Source organism: Bacillus rossius, chromosome 3, assembly GCF_032445375.1.
Source record: "Bacillus rossius redtenbacheri isolate Brsri chromosome 3, Brsri_v3, whole genome shotgun sequence".
In the NCBI taxonomy this organism is placed as follows: Eukaryota; Metazoa; Arthropoda; class Insecta; order Phasmatodea; family Bacillidae; genus Bacillus; species Bacillus rossius.
Window position 1 is genome coordinate 20,425,660 of NC_086332.1, and position 22,626 is coordinate 20,448,285.

The 22,626-nt window shown below is 34.4% G+C and overlaps 1 protein-coding gene across 2 annotated transcripts in view; it reads left to right on the forward strand.

Moving 5' to 3' along the window:
• LOC134530313 (zinc finger protein 236-like) overlaps positions 1-20,967 on the forward strand; it is a 71,647-nt gene extending 50,680 nt beyond the window's left edge. For both annotated transcript variants that reach the window (XM_063365038.1, XM_063365039.1), the window contains exons 21-25: positions 4,067-4,196; positions 5,482-5,591; positions 6,847-7,117; positions 12,156-12,435; positions 16,206-20,967. In XM_063365038.1, coding sequence (XP_063221108.1) covers positions 4,067-4,196; positions 5,482-5,591; positions 6,847-7,117; positions 12,156-12,435; positions 16,206-17,266 — 1,852 coding nt within the window. In that variant the 3' untranslated portion in view covers positions 17,267-20,967. The remainder of the gene's footprint in view (positions 1-4,066; positions 4,197-5,481; positions 5,592-6,846; positions 7,118-12,155; positions 12,436-16,205) is intronic.
• Positions 20,968-22,626: the final 1,659 nt, after the last annotated feature.

Sequence of the window (22,626 nt, forward strand, 5' to 3'; positions counted from 1 at the left end):
GTTCTGTGATGGCAAGTCAACTGGAAAAGAAAAGACACGTGTGAAACACGGAAATAATGCTAGCAATGTGTTTTGGTGGGGACTAGTTTGCAGGAAATATATAATAGCTTATTTTCAGAGATAGTCGAAATGGACTTGAGCCACTAAAGTTTCTGATCAGTTTCCGATTTTTTTGACGTGACGTCTAATAAATCGATGAACGCTGGCTACACGCACGAAAAAGTGTCCCGTTACGCTCATTATACGCTTGCGCCGCATCTATCTCTCTTCCACTCGATTGGAACAACCATCGATTTGACTTTTTCCAGGCACATTAAACTTGAAACACTCCCATTCATTTCCTACTTTTCCTATCATCGTCATATCCTTAAACGAATAACACAGTTTGGAAGAAGTTAAATAGCAAACATGTATAAAAGTTATAGTTATAATAATCTCTTCGTTAAAGTAATAAACATATTTGAATTAATAAGTACAAATAAAAGTAAATTTATCAATTAAATTGTAGATTTCATTTCACTCCTTTGTATCCATACAAAATAGTGATATTTCAATAAAAATTATTCAATTTTATTCATAAAAGTATGCAATCATTTCATCAATGTTTTGTTATGACGTCTCATTAAACTATCGTCCGTAAACCGACCTTACAGACAACCAATTTCTTTGTATGTAATCTTGAGAATTTTAATTACAAATGCAGCGTGCTAAATTTATGTGTACATGTACTTTAAAAGATTGTTTTTGATAAATTTTGACCAAAGAAAACAATAATTACATCAAAAATATATATGTGTATAGAATTATAATGACGAAATATTTATTTTTTCTAACTAAATTTTTTTTTCACCGAAATTTTGCACCGAAATAACTCTTTTTATTCACCGAAATGGGCCTTTTTTATTTACCATTTTTCATTGGCCTTACTCATCGATAGGGCCTGAAAAATTTCGGTGTTTTCAGTATGCAAAAAGCGGTACTTTCAAATTAGAAAAGCGGTGGTTTAAAGTTGGTATTTTCGTTATGCAATGGAAATTTTACCGGTATTTTAAATGTTGACTAAATTGTGCAGTTATTGAATATAATAGTTTACATATTTAAAAAACAATCCATGTATACTAGGAATTGGCTAATATGCATAATAACAGCCAATTAAATCCAAAACAGTTACACAAAACAGACACGTTGCTATAGATGTTTGCAACTACAAATTTTCTTTTTTTTTTTTGGCTGCCAATGCCACATGCTTAGCCGACTTTAGGTGTTTGTCAATGAAATCTTTTCTATCCCATGAAACTTTACAGTTGCAAAATTTGCACATCACTGTGCTATTGTCAGTACAATAAAACCCATGTTTCTGATACTGATATGCTCGTATTTAATGGAGTGGAGGAACACGGGGTTGCCACTTGAACAAACCCCAGCACACAAATGAGAAGAAACTTAGTGTGAACTATACCCCAGATCAATTTTGAGCATCAAAACCATACACGAACACGGCTTATGTAAAAATAAGGTAATTATGCTGAAACACAAGACTTGGGTTAAAGGATACTTTAACCTTGTGTGGATCAAGTAGAAAACATTCGGCTATAAACGAAAGAAATAAGAACAATGCTATACTGAAATGCTGTGACATGTTTTTGGAGTAGATAATCACAGCGACAGACCGACAGGATGCGATGTTTATTTTGACAGCTCAAGCAATTATCTTTTCCACGTCCCTTCGCAGCGTAAAAAAAAAAAAGAGAAAAAAAAAACACGCTGACAGTTTCTCACGCAGAAGGTTGAAATAAGGGAGGGAATGTGTTGAAATGTTAGTTGGATAAGGAGGGAGGGGGGGGGGAAATTGTTTTTACATGGTTTGTGGCTCTGGGAGGGATGAGCCTTGAAGAATTAGCAGGGGATGGGAGAGGTAAGCGTCGCGTCACGTCACGTATGACGTCAAGCCGCCGGGCGGGTAAGATAACATGACAGCTGAGACGGCTTTTCGTGCGATAGTGGAGGCGCCGAGCTCTTCTAGACACTGCCGCGTGGCCAGTCTAGAGGGGTGGTATCTATTTTTAGACGTCTTTTGTATGCCTGGCTGCTTACAGTACAGCTCTCGCCAAGATAAACGTGAACACATAGAGCCCAACAAAGTGTAACAGACTTGTTTTTCAGCCGATTTTACTCAAATTTTCGACTTTCTCTGCTCAAATTTTTCATGTTTTCTCAAAAAACGGTCATATAAACGGAATGGACGCATCAGAGGGGGCTCGCATCGGCGGGATTCTACTGTAATGGTACTTTTCGGGGATATATTCGCAGTGTAATATAGAAATGTTGTGGTTTTCGCGAATGTACTTACTTTTCGCGTTTTCATGCGAAATTCGCGCGAATTTTCGCAAAATTCGCGATCGCGAAAAATTCCAGGCCCTACTCATCGATAATCGCTGTCTGCGAAATGATCTGGATCAGAGAACCATATTTTTTCATCCTACACTTATACTGGTAGCACAATTACTCACAGACGATAGCTAGATGTCCGATAGTTCTGAACAACTCTGACTTTGTTCTGGTGGCCACCAGGAGCACTTAAGATTGGGTGCTGTATTGGTATTGGTGTCATTTTTAGCTTGCAATGTCCATACACCTCTGCTTAAGCTGCTATTTACCTATGAAAGTCGTTATCTACAATTCCATCAAAGAGTTACGTTCTGCAAAGTTAGTTAATTTGCTTGAGACATGGTAAAATAAACTTTTTTAATACAGCTCTTTTTTTTTTTTTTTTTTGATGTGACAACTTCTAATAAATCGATGAACGCCGGCTGCACGCACAAAAAAGTGTCCCACTACGGATGTGCTCTGTTTGCTCATTGTACGCATGCGTGGCATCTCTCTTCCACTCGATTGGAACAACCATCGATTTGACTTTTCAATCATATTTTTGTCGTTTGAATTATTAATATTATGTAATTTAACGATCGACCACCGATTTTCAGCACAATCGGTACGGTTATTTAAAAGTAATGTTGAAAATTCAAATACGTTTTGAACCAACAATGGTGTTACAGTTACAAATAATAATTCAAATTACACCCGGGATCTTTTGCACAATGTTTTAAAAAATATTGTAACACATTATAAATAATTTTGGTGTATTTGTAATGCGTATTTGTTATAAAATCGTGTTAATAGTATACCCCTACCGTGAACAAAGTTTTATATATATATATAACATTTGAAACTACATTACCTTAGTATGGCCTCGTGGGCGTGTGGTTAGCGTAGCTAACTCTTAAACTAAAGGTTGTCGGTTCGTAACCCGGCAGCTGCAAAATTTTTTTTTGTACTTGTAAAAATAAATATGGCGCACGCAACATTTCAAAAGTAATAAATATATTTGAATTAATGAATGCAAATAAAAGTAAATTTATTAATTCAATTTCACATCTCATTTCACTCCTTTGTATCCATACAAAATAGTGATAATTCAATAAAAATGATTCAGTTTTATTCATAAAAGTATGCAGAGGTAGATTTCATCATGCAAAATATTGAAAAATTAAAAAAAAATTCTTCCTCAAAGAATATAATATTTTTAATGCCTAAATGGTTTGGTTGCAAAAACCTATTACGGCTCAGTCTCAGGCCGAATATGATATTTCCTTTTCTTCTGGATCAATCATTTCATCAATGTTTTGTTATGACGTCACGTTAAGCTATCGTCCGTAAACCGACTTTACAGACAACCAATTTTTTTTTTTAGTATATTACTAATTTATACAGTTATTTCTACCTGGAGGAATACAACTGAAACACCTGTAGTAATATGCATTACATATTTAAAACAAAATATTATAAAATTCTTACTAATAATGTTTATTGAGCACTGTATACTTCTACTGTACTTGAATATGGCTTTTACTGAATTTTTTTTAATGCTTGAATAAACTTAACTAAATTTTAATTTTTTTTTTTTTTTTTAATGGCTCTGGGATCTAAAAATGTGGTGTTTTAAGGTTTTATATGGTTTATTTATTGAATTGTATTATTTATAACAAATAGTTTGCACTGTTTACAGCTGCTGTAAATGTACAATGAGCTTCAAGAAGGAATCTCAGCTTAAGACACACATGCTGTACCATGCTGGTGAGAAAACATATAGCTGTAACAAGTGTCATAAGCAGTATAATACCAACAGTGGCCTTAAGGTGAGTGCAAAAAATAAATCATTATCCAAAATTATTTTTTGTTATGAATTAAAGTAAAACAAACAATAATTATTCAATCAAGTGTTTACACATAACACATAAGAATTTGCAAAGAATCAGTATTTAAGAGGTACCACTGTTCTTCCGAAAAGCTGGCAGAAAATATTTGCTTCTGACTTTTAATGGCAATACTCTCAATTAAACAGCAACATGTGCTGCTTAAATGTGTGGAATTTATTGACCATCATTCCTATTTTACCTGCATAACTGTGAGTTCACTTCATTTTGCATAATGAGTTTTGCATCTGAAAAACCTCCAGAGGAAAAGCAAATTTCCATGCAATCATTTACCAACAATTCGCAAATGTTTAAGAATAATACAGTAGAGTTTTGCTTAGTGTGTTAACAATGGAGATAACATGAATACACCTAAATAATCTCGGAAATGAAACAGCAGTTAAGACAATGGATTGCATGTGGCGAAATGTGTTTAATTTGTTGGATAGGTGATGCCGTCTGTTTTTCAGGCTTTAAAGGAATTTTTCTAACTATCTTGAAAAAGTAAAACATTACTGGAGAACACTATGCTTCACTTTTGAACAGATTAAGGGGGGCAATAGTTAAAAATTGTGTAGGAGTGTCCAAATGAAGGTGGTGTTTCACCATGAGACCGCACCGGTGCATTCAAGCCATGTCACTGAGCAAGGATTGGCAGAGCTATGATTTAAACTTCTTCTGCATCTTGCCTATTCACCATTACATTATATTGAGCTCCCTCGAATACCTCTATTTCCGAAACTATAAACTTTCCTGGCAGGACAAAATAATTTCAGTGAAATAGAGCAATCGTATGAGAAGTAAAAAAGTATTTTGAAAGCCTCGAAGAAAATAAGTTTCCTATAAGGAATCTAGAAGCTGAAGAAACATTGGGGTTAGTGCGTAGAACTTTGAGAGGTTTTTGATTAAAAATACAGTCTGTTACAAAACTGAGATTTTCTATGATATCAATTAACTTAGTTGTTGGCTGTTAAGAAGTGTTTTTTTTTTCCCATGTTTTTAATTATTTTCAATTTTTAACTTGATAATGTAAATTTGTGATCACTAATTGGGTCATAATTCTAGTTTGGTTTTCCCCTCCCCATCACCCTTCCACTCCTCTGCACCAAGAATTTCACCCGATTGTGGTGGTCGGTTATCTGTATCAGCTCAGCTGTCTGAATGAATTTTTTGTTTGATGTGTCGCATGGAAAAGCAAGTAATCTATTAAAGCCCATCTTGGTTGCAGGCTCACATGAAGAAACATGAAGGTAAACTTCATGAGTGCTCGGAGTGCGGTTCCAAATTCAACACCATTGCTGCCCTGACCAAGCACATGTCTCGACACAGGGAGGAAAGGTATTTGTCTCTCTGATATTCTTCAAATTTCTAAAATAAAAAAATAAAAATTAAAAATAAATAAATAAAAAAGTTGCATTTATAAGGCATTCAGATGTTCCCATTAGAATGAATAATCAGGAATCTTCTGAATTTGTAACCTTTAATGCCCATTTATGTGTTAATAAATTAAGATGTGAATGTTTATCTCAGGCTGTAACAAGTGTTTCGCTCATGTAATGGAGTTTTTGGCATGACCCAAATTTATATGAGCACTCTGTCTGTACCTAAATGGTTTGGAGACTACTATAATCTTGGTGGTTATGTCACCTTAAGCCTTTGTGATATAAAACTATCAAACAAACAAAACTAAGATATATTCAGGAGCCTATTTATAATTGTTAATTTCGTAATGGTTACAAGAAATTTTACAACATTCTTCCATACTGATGAATTTATTAAAAAAAAAAAAAAAAAATTGCCTTGACGATTAATGTTGGTTAGCATGACTGTTAAGTGTATCGTGCATCTAGCTGAATTGACTGGTGCTTTTCTTAGATTAGTCAGTGTTTTGTGAAACATGTGTCCTTATCTATTCATATCATTATTGGATATAGTGCATAGGATTGGATATAGTATCATAGGTAAGAAACATGACAGGCTTTTCTCATTTGCCAGCAATTTTCATAACTGGGAATGAACATTTTGTATGGATTCATTAATTTGATTTTCATTTGCAACTAGTGTAGAACCTGTTCATTTTATACCAGTTCCACTAAAGTTGAATATTCATTTTTTTTTTTTTTGTATTCTTCTTGCACAAGGACAAAACCTAAAAAAAAATTTATAGATAGTATAAATATTATATTTTTTCACATTTTATTTTCCATATGATTAATTTCTGTAGGCATGTAACTGAACAATTAAATTTTTTTTTAGTTTTGGAACTGTGTGACTATAATCAAAATAACTTGCTGTTCCCATTGTAAATAATGTCATGAACATAGAATTAATATTTCTTGCTTTAATATGTTAAATATATTTACATGAACATAAACTGTGAAAATTAACTGTCATGCATGTACCTACGAGCCATTATTCATCTGTAATAGTAAGTAATAATAACTTTTATGGGACTGTGAAATTCATATTCTGTTTGTGCGCCTAAAAATATGCTTGTTACACGTTAAATTAATATTTGGTTTTGAATAAATCCGGTCTGTGTTTATTTAATTTCCGTGTACTGGAATTGAAGTACGTGTGGTCTTGTTGGCAGGAAGCACAAGTGCGGCGTGTGTGGAGAGGCGTTCCAGACGGAGGCACGGGTGCTGCACCACATCAAGTCGCACGCCTCGGAGCAGGAGGCGTTGCAAGTGGCGTCGCACCGCTGGCGTGGTCGGCAAGGGCGCCGGCCCCGCGGTGTGATCCAGCTGAGCTCCGAGGAGACGGAGCAGCTGGCCCAGCGGCCGCCGGGCGAAGCGGCCAGTCTCTCCGAGGAGGTCCTCATCGCCTCCGTGGCGGAGAAGGATCGCATAAGCGAGGTCAAGGTAGGCGGCTTCCTTGGCTCACGCTTCCTGCAGTTAACTGGAGATGGACGAGTCTGCAAATTTTTGGGTCGAGTCATGTCCACGCTTGATAATTTTTTAGTTGAGTCGAGTCAAATTCTTAAAATCAAACCGGCTTACTAGGAATTATTATTATTATTATTATTGTGTCTACCACCCCTTCCCCCTCCATCACCTCCTCCTCTCTTTACTCCCAACTCCCATTTCGATTTGAGATTAAACATTACTTGCCACAGTACCTAGAGTCCCTAACTGTAATTTTCCTAATAGATGCCAGATTACACAGGGTTCTTACCACTCCATAATATCCTAATTGGGTTCTTATATTTTATTGAATAAGGGCCGTTAAAGCGTAAAAGTCTTTAAATTTCACTAAAAAAATCCTTAAAAACACCCTAATAAATACTGAGAAAGTCGAGTAATAGATAAATGCAAGTTTTTAAATTGTGTATTCTACATTGCAGCAAACATCACTTTGCGCTTGTGCAGTACATTTGGCGAATTGTGGGCCGCTTGATGAGATTTTATACTTAAAAACCTTTTGAATTTGTTTTTCGTATTTTGAATCTGACCTTCAAACTAAAAAGGTGTTTTTGCTTTCCTGCTTTGAATTATAAAGTAAAAGTAATTACGTAGTGATAAAATTAAATGTTAAGGCTACACATTTCAGATAAACACTATGCTTGGGTATGATATGAGTTCCATAGATCATTCTCGACTATAGGGGCTTATCTGTAACACAAATTTTTTTATGGTTTTTTTTTTTTACTTTGTTATTTTCTTGAGGAATTTTGGGAAAGTACAAATAGTTTTCTACCTATGTATAATAAAGAAAAGGGGTTCTTAAAACTTAATAATTTTTATTGCACAAGATTGTACGAACCATGTTACATAATATGCCAAACCATTTACAGTCAAAACGAAACTTGTGTAGGTCTGGAGGAATACGAAAGTTGCATTTCAAAGCACTATTACTTAGCTGCGTGCATTTCATTGATCCAAGAACTGGAAGTTTACATAAATAAAATAGTATGTTTGCAGTACATACCAGAATTGCTAAAGGATGGCTGTAGTGTTAGTCATGAAATTTGCAGTTAGAAAGCATGGGAAATCTCATGTGAAAATAATGTTGATGGGGAAAAGTTCGAAGTGAGTTATCTGCTTCATGCATTGTCAAGACTATGAGAGAAAGGGACAACCATCAACATTACTGCTTAGGCTATGGTCACATTTATTCGCTAAATGCATGCATACAAACACTGGCTAGTTAATTTTTTTAAATTTCTTCTCTTGCAGCAACTAGGGACAAGCTTTGTTACTTGTCAAGCGCCAGACGAGCAGTAGACATAATAACAGGCGCAGTTCAGGATACTTCACAAGCTGATTCTGAGATGTCTGAATGCAAATATTTTTACTTTCTAGTGAAGTTATATGTATTCAAAACCTATGCATGTTAATTACATAGGCATATATATAACCATCCAGTATCTTATGATTATCTGTTTTTTACCCAAAGTAAAAAACTCTCATAAGGGTCACTATTTTTTTTTTTTTTAATTCATAAGTGATAAACAGTGTGTGTGACATATACACTGATAAACATTGTACAAAAAGTTGTAACGTATGTACCTAATAATATAAAATATATAGTAAAAACTATGTATAACAAAAACCATAATGTTGTTTCATATTTTTGTAAATTAAAAAAAATCATTGTCCAAAAAATTGGTTGTCTGTAAAGTCGGTTTATGGATGATAGTTTAACGTGACGTCATAACAACATTGATAAAATGATTGATCCAGAAGAAAAGGAAATATCATATTCGGCCTGAGACTGAGCCGTAATAGGCTTTTGCAACCAAACCATTTAGGCATTTAAAATATATTCTTTGAGGAAGAAAATTTTTTTTCAATTTGAATCATTTTTATTAAGTTATCACTATTTTGTACGGATACAAAGGAGTGAAATGAAATGTACAATTTAATTAATAAATTTATTTTTATTTGCATTCATTAATTCAATTATATTTATTACTATTGAAATGTTGCGTGTGCCATATTTATTTTTACAAGTACAAAAAAATTTTTGTACCTGCCAGGATTCAAACCGACATCCTTTGAAGTGGAAGTTTGCGACGCTGACCGCACGGTCACGAGGCCATACATGAAAACTAGAAGTTTCAAATGATATAAATATACATACATACATACATATATATATATATATATATATATATATATATATATATATATATATATATACACACACACACACACACACACACACACACACATATATATATATATATATTAGTGATGGGCCGAGACTCGAAAATTCGAGTCGAGTCGAGCGAGTAGCATCAGCTCGGCTCTGCTCAGCATTCGAGTTTATTTTATTCGACGGGGCGAAACTCGAAAGGAAATTGGGTAAAACTCGATGATAAAATATAATAAAATTGAATTACAATTCTTAATATCTCTTTACGTGACTTCGGCCGACACTAAAAATACGTACGTAAGACCGAAACACGTACTTACAAACAATGACGACAATCGGCCATATTATTTATATTTTAGTTTTACATATTGCCAACTTAACAGGTGTGGCCACATAGCAAAGAAGACGAACACATTTTTAATAAATAAAACACGAATTCAATTTTATAATCATAATATCGGCCCAAATTTACTTTTTTTTTAGTAAATCCGTGCTACAATCGGCGCAACGTTACAATAATAAATTAACGGTAGCGTTATATTTGTGTTACAGAGCGCATGTTTGCGACTGATACGCCACCAATCACGAAATGGCAGTTAAAAAAAAAACTTTGCTCCACTAATTTTAGGAAGTGTAGGTTGGCGAACATGAATTTTTTTTCCGTGTTTGTTTACTCTATTACGTTCGGCGAGATTGCATTTTGTATAATTGTTTGCTATCCAAGTTAAGTGGCAAGTTAAAATTAATTATGAAGTATAAAGTATTTTATAAAGTGTAACTATTCAATACAAATACAAAAGCATGGATTGGTTGGAAGTGCCAGCTTGCGATTGGCCGGCAACGTAACGGCGTTAGTGTTGTAGCAATAATCTTTAAATGTATTATATTTGTTATGGGAACGTTTATTGTAATGTTGCGTTAATTGTAGCACGGCCTTACACTTCCCATAAGTGAAAGTTTTCAGAAATGTTCTAATGATTGTGTGAAACGTAACCTAACCTTCGCGCCAACAAGCCTAAATTATATTAATTTTTTTATTGACTCGTGAATGCTGCAGGCCGCAGCTAACTCGTTCGGTCCAAAATAAGGTAAATACATATGTAGTTGAGCGGTATTTGTGGAAAAAAAATGTTAAAAACTGAAAATACTTTAATTATATGCTCTTTAAATTCCTCTTTTCATTAAAGCCGGCAGATATAAGAAATTCCAAATACTTTAGGAGATATCAAATTTTTTAATTTTCATAGTTGGGCAATATTTGTTAAATAAAATTTAAAAATTCAGAAAATACTTTCTTCTATGCTCTATACCTCAATTATTGAATTGTATTATATCAGTTAAGAATTTATTCTAAATTAATTATTTGTATTAATACTTGTATTTTAAATATATTTGATTACGTGGGCCAATCTAAGGACTTTTAGCAGTAAAGTGCAAATATTCAAGCTCGACTTAAGTGTCAAAGATTTAAATAAAAATTCAGACTCGAATCGACTCGAACTAATTATTGTATAATTCGACTCGACTCGACTTAAAAATTTGCAGGTTCGTACATCTCTAATATATATATATAAACTTTTTTTCAGGGTAGGGGAATAATATTATTTGGTTTTTATAACATGATTTGATAACAAATACGCATCCCAAATACACCAAATTTATTTATAATGTGTTACAATATTTTTTAAAACATTATGCAAAAGATCCCGGGTGTAATTTGAATTATTATGTGTAACTGTAAAACACTATTGTTGGTTCTAAACGTATTTGAATATTCAACATTACTTTTAAATAACGGTACCGATTGTGCTGAAAATCGATGGACGATCGTTAAATTACATAATATTAATAATTGAAACGACGAAAATATGATTGAAAAGTCAAATTGATGGTGGTTCCAATCGAGTGGAAGAGAGATGCCACGCATGCATACAATGAGCATGAAGAGAGATTCCACGCATGCGTACAATGAGCAAACAGGACACATCCGTAGTGGGACACTTTTTCGTGCGTGCTACCGGCGTTCATAGATTTATTAGACGTCACGTCAAAATTTAAAATTCATAACAGAACAATGTTTCTTTTTTTATGTCAGCGATAAGAAATTAAATAAACATAAAGAGGGAGGGAAAGAGAGACACGATCAGCTTGCCTGCATGATCCGGCCTGCTGCCGGCTAGTGGTTAGCATAGGAGAAGATGAGGGTTCACGGTCTGGGAGCTAAGGGAGGGAGTAGAGGGGTGGTTATTTGTCCTTGCTGCAGCCAGATGTGACGCGACCAGCTTGCCTGCTGCCGGCTAGTGGTTAGCATACATTGACCGGAACGAAGAGGGATAGTTGAGGGATGAATGGTCTTGGTGGTTGCTTAAGGAGGTTGTGGAGGGGTGGTTCTTTGTTTTTGTGCAGCAGACAGACTTGTTGCCTTGTCACCTGCTGGCCAACATACTGCTAGGCCTGGCCTGCTGACAGTTAGTGTATGTGAGCTGAGCATCTTTTTTGGTGGCTTGGCAAATCATTTTGTTGCACTGTTTGATTTTACCATGTGTACGAAATGAATGTTGTTTTTTTTTATTATTATTTATTTTTATTTTTTTTTATTTTAAATGTGAATTTTATTTGAATAAACAATTTTAACCATGTATTAAAAAATTACTTTCCCATGCCTCCAATACCTGTACCAATACCTTGTTACACTAGCAGAATGCTTAATATATTTTGTTTTTCAATACCGAAATTTGGTATCAGAAAAGCCCTACTACTATCATCTCTCTACTAATACTTATTATGTATTTGGTGTACCAGGATCCTGAGGAAAGGTACCAGATGGAACCACTGTTTGCACACCAGTGCAGCTACTGCCCGAAGAGCTTTCGCAAACCCTCAGACCTTGAGAGGCACAAGCGGATCCACACGGGTGAGCGGCCATTCAAGTGCCGCCATTGCAGCAAATCGTTCACTGTCAAGTCAACGTTGGTGAGCCATTTGAAGATTCATGAGGGCAAGAAAATGTTTGACTGCCATGTGTGCGGCTGTCTGTTCTCCACCAAAGGAAGTCTCAAGGTGCACATGAGGCTTCATACAGGTACGGCCAACTTCGATTTATATTGCATAAACTATAACTTAGTTTCCATCATTTAAGACGGGGGTAGTTTTTGAGTAATACAGTTTGAGATTACATTTCTCCTTAAGATATAACAGAGACCACATGGAAGTCCACAATTATATACAGCAGGGTATGAAAAAATCCTGATTTTTTTTAAAAATCAAAGAAATCAGATTTTTTAGATTAAAATCAGGTTTTTTTGATTAAAATATGATTTTTTTGATTAAAATATAAAAAATTGTAATCTGTGTAATATAAAGTACATTTTCATGATTGTTTTCATGACTTGACTTTGCTCTACAGTACAATTAATAACAGATTAATTTATTTTGTAAAGACAACTAGCCTAATTTTCTTTCTTTGAAATAACCACATTTTACATTGCATAATGTTTTAAGGAAACATTAATAATGTCACTTTATGAAAATTTTTAGTACAGTAACATAGTTAACATTAGTAAAAAAAAGATGTCTTATAGAAAATAACTAAATCATTGAAAACATATCATATTTAAATGTAACTTTGTCACTTCTGTCATCCCTTATAGTCTTATAGTCCAATTGTTCTAAATAAAGTAATTTAAACCAAAACCACAATTTCCTTTCTTCCTTATTCTCAGAATTGCACACATACGAGAGTATTCAAAGTAAAACTTCTACATAAAATATTACTTATTTAAAATTTTAAACAAAAATACAAGTTTTACACCTTTTTCTGTATCCAGTCGATTTCTTAACGTTGACTGAACCAAACCAGACATACCAAAGAAGTAACTAAAAATTTCCTTCCTACAGTTCTAAAAATAGCATTTGACATTGTTGGAAGACAACCCTGTTGCCAAGGAGATATGACCAGTGTTGTTAAGTAACGAATTACAAGTAATCGGATTACTTGTAACGATTACTTTTCAAGTAATTTATACTTGTAACGAATTACATTTAAAAAATGTAATTCGTACTTGTAATCGGAATACATAACATTAATTGTAATCGATACATTAAGGTAATCAATACTTTATATTTACTTGCAGTTACTTTTATTCTCGGAACGTATAATGAATACAATTAAGAACAAGATTATCATACACTTTTGTATTAGTAAAGTTTATAATTTTACGCTTGTAGTGCTACGATCGTATGCACAACATCTATTATCAAAAATGAAGATCCATAGTGACTTGCAGTGTCTCCAACATTACCCTATCCTAAAATCTGCATTTTTTAAATTTAACACATCGCTACCGTCAAGTGCTCCCGTTGAGCGTCTTTTTAGTGTTGGTAAAGATGTTTTTGCCATCAAGAGAGGGAATCTATATGATGAGAACTTTAAAATGCAATTGTTTTGTAAGGTCAATTCCAAAATTTAAAGAGTGTTACTTTTATTACAGGTAGCTACTTTTATGAAGTCTTTTGATGTTATTCAAGCAAGTTTGTCCTCAAATATTATTCATTTAATTAGAGATAATAAATTTAATCATTACATGAAATCATTTTTTTTTTAACCAAAACATATATGTATGTATGTTTATTAAGTAACAAAGTGTAAAAAAATTGAATCGTAGGTCAGTTTTAAAATTGTAGCGGGAAGTAATTGTAATTGTAATTGTAATTTTACTGATTACTTGTATATAAAGTAATTTTTACTTTTAATTAGTTACATTATCACCACAGTAATTGTAATTGAGCCTATTTACTTATTCCGAGTACTTTTAACAACACTGGACATGACACACACACAACACAAACACCTGAGGTAGAGGAGAGAAGAGAGAAAATGAGGTGGCATTTAAAGGTACATTACACCCACCCAGGGCAGCAACTAGAGTCTCTGGCACCCGGGGCATGAATGGATTCATGCGCCCCTCCCCCCCCCCCCCCCCCCCTCTTTTTTGGCACATACCACACCAATAAAGCGGGGGGTCTGGGGGCCCTCCCACGGAAAAATGGTGCTATTTAAGCATTTTTGGTACCTACATGTAACAGTTTCTGTGCTACTGTAACTTCCATGCATGAACCCACTAGTAGGAATTACAATGCAAGCGATTTCGGCGCCCCCACAGCTTTGCGCCCGGGGCGTATGCCCCGCTTGCCCCCCCTAGTTGCGGCCCTGCACCCACCTATATTTAACAAGTGTTTCAAAATAACTATAAATACATTTTAGAAGAAATTAAGTACTTTTTATTTTCATTCTATCTTTGCAACAGTCAATTTTTATGTAAGTAGGCATGATTACTTGGATTAAACAATACAGTATAGGAAATATTAAGGTTCATATTATCATATTATAAATTGATTTTATTCACTGATTAAAAAAAAAATCACATGATTTAAATCAGGATTCAAATCACGATTTAAATCATACTGATTAAAATCAACATACCCTGATATACAGTGAAATCTAATTACCACATATTTGAAAAAAAATATAACATTCAATTTAGTTATAAAAGTACTTTATACTGAAATTTCAATAAATGAATTATTCAATGAAGAAAATAATAATTTAAATTTTTCCTTTTTCAGAAGTAAAAAACTTGTTTCATAAAAAAGCACTTCCCCTGAATTATCCTAATACTGTCTTTGTCAAATACCATCTGTAGTAAAAAGGATATACTGTTAGAAAACATAGTATTTGTAACAAGTTTTTAGAAAAAATACAAACTTTTTTTCCCATTTACTAGCTGTTATGCATATTTTTTACATTTTATTAACAGTTGGGAACTTAGTTTTCTTTTGCTGGGCATAATTAAACTATGGATAATGCTACTTCTAATTACGTTAAAAATTATGCTTAGGTAGTTACTTTCTCCACAGTAGCCTGACATTCCCCACAAATTATACCACACCCAGCAGCCATACATGTGACGAACATCAAGGAATGTAAATGTGTAACGACCGTGGCGCTGCAATCTGTGGTGGATGGCGCAAACCACAGTTCACAAAGACAAAGGGAAACTTCATAGTATTAACTGTTCAATGAATTTTAACAAAATGGGCAGTATTTTAATCAAATTCACTGTCAAAAATCAGGTCCAAAGCTGGGGTTTTGTATTTCTTCAAGCCTGTTTTGCTTTTATTGGAACAGTTTCATTATAGTGTTAAAAATTCCGCTCTGCAAATGGAATGAGTTGATGTTGATTTAGCTGCTCCGTGAAACTGTAATATAAATACTGTCATCTAAGACAACTTGAGCAAGCAGCTTTAAGCTCTTCCAACTGGCATAAAATTCTCTTGTTTTGTTTGATAGAATTTTAATTTAGCATGGCTATGCACAGTTTTGTAAGGTAATGAGACCTCCCAAGATTATAGTGTGCTTGATCACTCCAATACTTGACTTTGTGATCATAAATTAGTCATTTTGGTGTGTTGGGATCAAACCCTCAACCCTGGCCACATGAGATTGACGTGATCACTGCTGCTTGGGACCCCAATTCTTGTCTTATTCATTGGAAAATAAGTCATAGTTTTCAGAATGCATACATTTGAAATGTTTATTCACAATTAAATTTTAAAAAATGTTATAAAAATTTTAAAAAGTGGATACAACTTATGTGTTATTGAAAGAAACTCATTATAAAAAAATAATATAAAAAAATGTAACTAGATCATTGCCAAATAATTAAGTAGAACAATTTTTTTCTTTTTTTTTCTTTTCAAGGAACAAAACAAGGGATGTGAGGGCATTATGACACGTAATCTAATGGAATATTGTTGTGAAAGATGTTTATGTTTTTATATTTATGTTCTCAGGTGCAAAGCCATTTAAATGCCCTTTGTGCGATTTAAGATTCCGCACATCTGGTCATCGCAAAGCACACGTTGTGAGCCATGTTCGTAACTTGAGTGGCCAAGGAAAGGGCAAGCATCGTGGAGCGCAAACAAAAGACACCGTTGAAGCAGCCCAGCCGGAAGCTGAAACTGAAAATGCGACGGAAAAGCTGCCTGGTAACGAGACTCCATCAGAGCAGTCTGAAAAAGAAACCGTAAACCATTCATCTGAGTCTGTGAACCTTTCAAGTGAAGTTGTAAACCCTGCGGATGAAATTGTTTTGGACCCTTCATTGTTAGTGACGAGTAATGAAGAAATATTGGGACCCCATTCCGCTTTAACTGCCGTTAATAATTTGCAGTTTCATCTACCGGAAGGTCTCACGATTTTGACGGATGATGCCGGTAATAGGTTCGTAGCTGCTCACTCGTTCCAGCTGGACGGAAATTATCTCCAGCAGATACAGACATCGACTGGGCTCATCACGCAGGGTTTGGAGAGTCAGCCTGTGGCATCAGCTGGAGAAGATGGGGTCACTTTCGAGATCCACACAGACCAGAATGGACAGATTGTGGACATAGTCTCCAAGGGCACAGTTTTCCAGGTGCCGGAGGAACAGCACACCGTGGCTCTCACAGCTGCCAGCGACCACATGTTGGCTTCCACGACAAGCCAAGCTCGCAAGACAGACGACCACCAGCATAGGTGTTCCGTGTGCGATAAGTACTTCGCAAAGCCATCGCAGCTCGAGCGTCACATTCGGATCCACACGGGTGAGCGGCCATTTACCTGCCAGCAGTGCGAGAAGACGTTCAACCAGAAGAGCGCACTTAACACGCACCTTAAGTGCCACATGGGTGAGCGGCCGCATGTCTGCCCGCACTGTAACCTTGCATTTACCCAAAAGGGGAACCTGAAAACACACATCCGGCGCGCACACCGCTTTTACCTTGCGTCGGATGTTTCAGCCAAGAACTTGGGGCGCGACCTATTCCCTCGAATAAAGAATGGTACCGTTGCTTCTGTAGATCCTTTGACGTGAAACTGGTGTTCAAGCTGAATCTGCCAGGCATTTTGTGTAAATGCTCATACCCAGTTGTCATTCAGTTGGTTCTGACATCTTGAGTTTTGCAACCCACCTATCTGTGTTTGTGGTAATGCTTTGTTTTCCATTCTGTACCAGTATAAAACTTGCATTTGAGATTTACCTCGCTTTACTTAATACTCTCTCATTTGGTGCAATGCGTAAGGTTCACACTTCGCTTTTTATAACTTTGGCTGGCTTAAGATTTGGCGAAGCTGAATATTAATTTTTTCATGCAAATTCAATGAAAAAAGTTTGGTTATACCAATTCTAATTGGACATTTGTAGGAAATCTGATTAAATCAAATATATAAAAATTTTGGCAGTTAGGTTTATGTAGACTTTTTATCTTAAAAGTATATAGTTGTGCTATAAGTACATTCTTAAAGTTATAATACAGTGGAGCATCGATTATCCAAAACAATTCGGGACTGGAGGTGTTTGGATTACTAATTTTTTGGATAACCGATTTTTTACAAAAACATTTGTACCAGCGTCATAGGAACAATTTGAAACAAAGAAACTGTGATTTTAAACACACAACTGTTTATGTATGTAAACCATATTGTGCATCACACATCTTAAGAATACAGTTGTACCTACTTAATAAATACATTACGTAAAATATGTAAGCCTACAGTTTAGGAAAAGGATTCCAAAATTGTATTGTGGTTCAAAGCCGAGACTCAAGCTAAATCCGCACATGTTTTTAACACAGCAATTATTGGACAGCATTAATTTCTTCTTTAGGTGCTACCACTTCATAGCCGTCTCAAGGCAATGAAAAGCTTCTGCGCTGGATGGTTCTTTGTCAGCACAGTTGTCATCACTAAGCTCTTCCTCGTCGTTGCAAGGGACTTGGTCGTTAATGACACTGGCAATGATTTTATCTTCCATCAATACTTGATGGCCAGGGTCATTGGCATCACATTGAATGTTTTCCTTTTCCACATTCTTCAAAACCTAAAGATTCTTTAATCGCCCCAGCCAGTTCTGATCAAAATTGGCTGTTTGGTGACTCTTCCAAGTGCAGTAATAGAATCATATGATGGAAGGAGCTTATTACAAGCTTTTTTGCTAGTTTAGTGTCCTTGACAGTGGTCCATGCATCTGCTGACATTTACACAGCATCTTTCAAGATAATTTTGATGTACATTTGCTGAATTGTTTTTTCGTATTCTTCCCCGATCATAACAATATGCAGCAATGCCTTTCTGTAATGTTTGAAGCTTTCAATAATCCCTTGGAGGATTAAATACCATTGGGAAGCAAAAAAACTTTAAACTTTCCATCTTCTCTTTCAAGTTTGAAAGTTTCTATTTCCAGTTCCAGAAAGGTTTTAGAAATCACTGCTTTATCAATCAATAAAATTATTCCAGAATTCCCAATTGTAACCAGATGATTTTTTACTTCAGGGATAAACATTATGTCATACCATTTTTTAAAAATGTTCATATCTATCTATAAATTCTTTTGTTTTTTAGGTGACAGGCAATTTTTCAACCCCCGTAAAACACCGTATATTTTTAGAATAACCTATGAGTAGCCAAGGTAGCTTGTGCGTTCCAGTAACATTTGTACATGCCATAGTAGTGATGTGTTATCTGCTTGCCTTAAAACCATTCTTAGAAACTAGGGATTATGTTTGCATTTTCTTCCAGTACAAATGCAAAAAAAAAAATATATTAATTTTTTTTATTTATAGTCCTCTGTTTCAGTACTTTTTAAGAGATGCTATGAAATGTTCAGCTACTTCAGTATCAGCTGACAGTTTTCACCCCGGATGTCCATTTCCCTAACTCTATGTCTGGATTTGAAATGCATAACCCCTAATTTCTTGTTTATGTAAAGTGTTTTTCAACAAATTGAAGAGCCACTTATTTGTTTTCATTGGCTACATACCTTCATGAGCCATGTGTAAACTGCATTATCTAAATCCAGGTTTCCTGCCATCTTCATTGTTTTTCTGTGCAAGCTTCAGTCTTCACTGTCAACATCATTTGCAAATTTTGTAATGGCATCTTTGTTATTTTTAATGTCCAGTAATGTGGCATTTCCAATTTCATATTCCCGAGTTAGGCTTGATTCACTAGCACCATTCAATTGAGCTATTCTAAGTTTATCGTAAACACTGAGTATAACGCAGTTACGTTTAGTACGGCATGATACGTCACAAGCAAGGCTGACATGCCACTGATGACTCAACGTTGCTCACATAGGCTGGTTGGTAGGGAGTTGGAAAGTGCTGCAGCACCATAGCACTAGCACCCGTGAGCAAAACTATATGGCGTGCAAACAACACTTTCATTTCACACATGTTTCGGTTGATCAGTATTCAGATAATCGGTGCTCTACTGTAGTACCATTCATACTCACTCGAGTACAGGATTTAGGTACTTTATTTTATCTCCTTTCCATTGTGTAGATCCCACCACAGTAATTTACCTTACTAGCTGAGTACATTAATCAGTAACTACCAGGGACTAGCTGCTACCTGCACATCAGATAGATATTGCTGACCTCTGCAGACAATTCACAATGCTTATTGTTATTAAGAATATTGGTGATCAATGAATCTTCCTGGCAAATGTAACATGCACACTATTTAGCAATGCTGGACTTGTATTCTCCCAAATAATTATGGGATGCAAAAAGTTATGTATTGATAATTAAAACTACTAACAAGCATTGTCAACCTTTTTTTTTTTAGTAGTTTTTCAAGTATACTAACCTTCTCTTCAACTATCATCCTAGGAGGGGATATGAAGGGTAATTGCATTTACTGGATGTGTTTTACACTTGGCTGACTTACACCTAAGTGAAACAATCCAAGAACGTGGTCATTTTGTCTTTCACCTACATATTTCTTTACCAGGCAGTCTGCATTTTATTGAACTAGTTTTGAAAGCATTGGCTCTGAATCATGTACAGAATACGTCTGCTAGCGATCAGGTTTTCATGAGGAATTTTTGTTATTTACAACATTAGTTTTTACAGTGTCTTGTACGGCCATGTGTGAGTGATACCTTGTAGTGGACTGGCGGTTGACTTAATACTGTATTCAGTTTACCTATGCAATACAGTAACATCAAGGGCATATGAAAGTTAGGACTGCAATTCATGCGAGTTGAGCTTGTGAAGATAACTTGCTACATAATATGCAATGTGGGTGAACACCACAGTGCTCAGAATAAAGTCTGACAAAGTTATTGTTTGGTGTCTTTTCATTCTTAGAAGGCTCAGATTTACTTTTTTTTAGGCACTTATATTATTGCTACACAACTATTTACTATAATTTTGGCTTGAGAATTAGAGGTTCAATTAATTTTATTCATTGTGCAACATAAAGATCTGTTTAAAATCTTATTTTAGTTAAGATAATTTTAAATCTTTCCATTTTGAATAATATTTATATGATTCTTTTACTTGAAATGCCTATAATCTAAATGGAGATACATTTGATATTTAATGTGATCTTACATTTAAGGTTGCAATAGATTTGGGCTGTTTTTTTTGTAAAGATTTTGTTTACTAGTTTGCCTTATTTATTATAGTGGTTTCGTTTCTATATATGTGAGGAATTTATCATTCCTTTTATTAATAAATTTTTTTATCGTAACATTGAATTTTGACTAAGTTCGTTGTAAAAAAAAAAGAAATTTCCTTGGTTTTTTTTTTCCTTACATTGTTATATTTGAATAGGAATTCTCCTAATTTATGCAACCCTATTTTTTTTAAGACAAACTTATTTTCAATAGGAACAAAATCTTGTAAAATCATAACTGAAAAAAAAAATATTACTAGTTCATAACATTTCAATTTTAATTCTTGCAAAAAAAACTTTTAGTTACATACTGCATCACTAAAAATAATACATAACTATAAAACTTAATTCAAATATTTACCTGTTTTTATTGTTTAGCTCACCGTTAACATGTTCCGCAAATTGATATTTAATCAAAGGAGAACAGAGATATGACTATGAAGCATTTGAAATAGTACTATGTATAAAGATCAATACCGGACACTCTGTAAATCATGGAAACTACTGTGTTCAACGCTCCTAGTGATAGTTGTTTGGTAACAAGCATTGAATCTTATTTGTAACTGTCGTGAAATTTAGTGAACAACAAGAAAATTATAGCAATTTTATTTAAACTGATTTATACAACTGGTTTTGCTACTTCATTAGGTTTGGTAAATATACATAGTTAAGAGTGCAGAGTGAAGACAAATTTTTCTTACGATATACCCTCCAGTCTTATTGTGCCTAAAAAAGTTTATCATTAACCATTTTCATGTCATAAACTAACAAAAAATTAATAATTTTCATCCTTATTCCTATGGTTTCGAAAACTTCCTGCATATTATAAACATTCTGGGAAGGGTGTTGAGAATCCTTCCCGCGAGTAAATTTGCCTTACATGCGTAGCAATTTATTTATTTGTATCGCATATGTAGAATTCTCAACATTGGGTTAATGTAAAAAAAAAAAAAATATTTTATAACATTCTTTTGGAATTACTGTCATTGTAGAATGAAATATTTAATAAATATTATTAATTTTTATTAGTTATTAATTTGTACAAGCTTCCTACATTTTTTAGTTCAGAGCAAATGTACCCTTTTAACAATGTGCCAGAATTGTACTGTGTAATAATACAATAAAATGTTAGAAGCAAATTGGAAAAGGAACATTACTTTACATAACTCAAAATTTATCATAACTTTACAAGCCTGTGGAGCATCTTTTAAAGAATGTGAAGCAACATGAAATGTGTCATAAGATGCAAGGATGAATTTGAATATCCCACTGCTTTTCTAAACAACTCTCTCTTGCGAGGCGGTGCTGGTGTGCATGATTTCCAAGATTCTCCATGCTAAACAGGCAGCGTGTCCGGTATTGAGTTCTGTAGTATTTAGGCATACTGTACATATGTATAAAATCTAAGCTTTGTTTGTTCACATCTTTGGTAAGCAGTATGACTGAGCGAAACATTAATAGCTACAAAAATGTGTTTTTATTAAATACATTACTTAAACATTTTCCATGTTTTGGGCAATAGTATTTGAAAATTCCTGATATTTATTGAGTGTTTATTTATGACTAGAAATATTTAAAAAAAAATAATTATTGACCTTAATTGAGGCCTGGTTTAACTATCCAGCAAAGTATAGTGCTATGCAAAAGGGAATGTGTTTGGTTATCTTAAAAAAAATTAGAATGTGTTATGGAGCCATTTCTATGGTATTTCTCCAATATCAGGCTCGACTTTTATTTTTCATGACCTGTAAAAGAGCAAGAAGTTGGCCGGTTG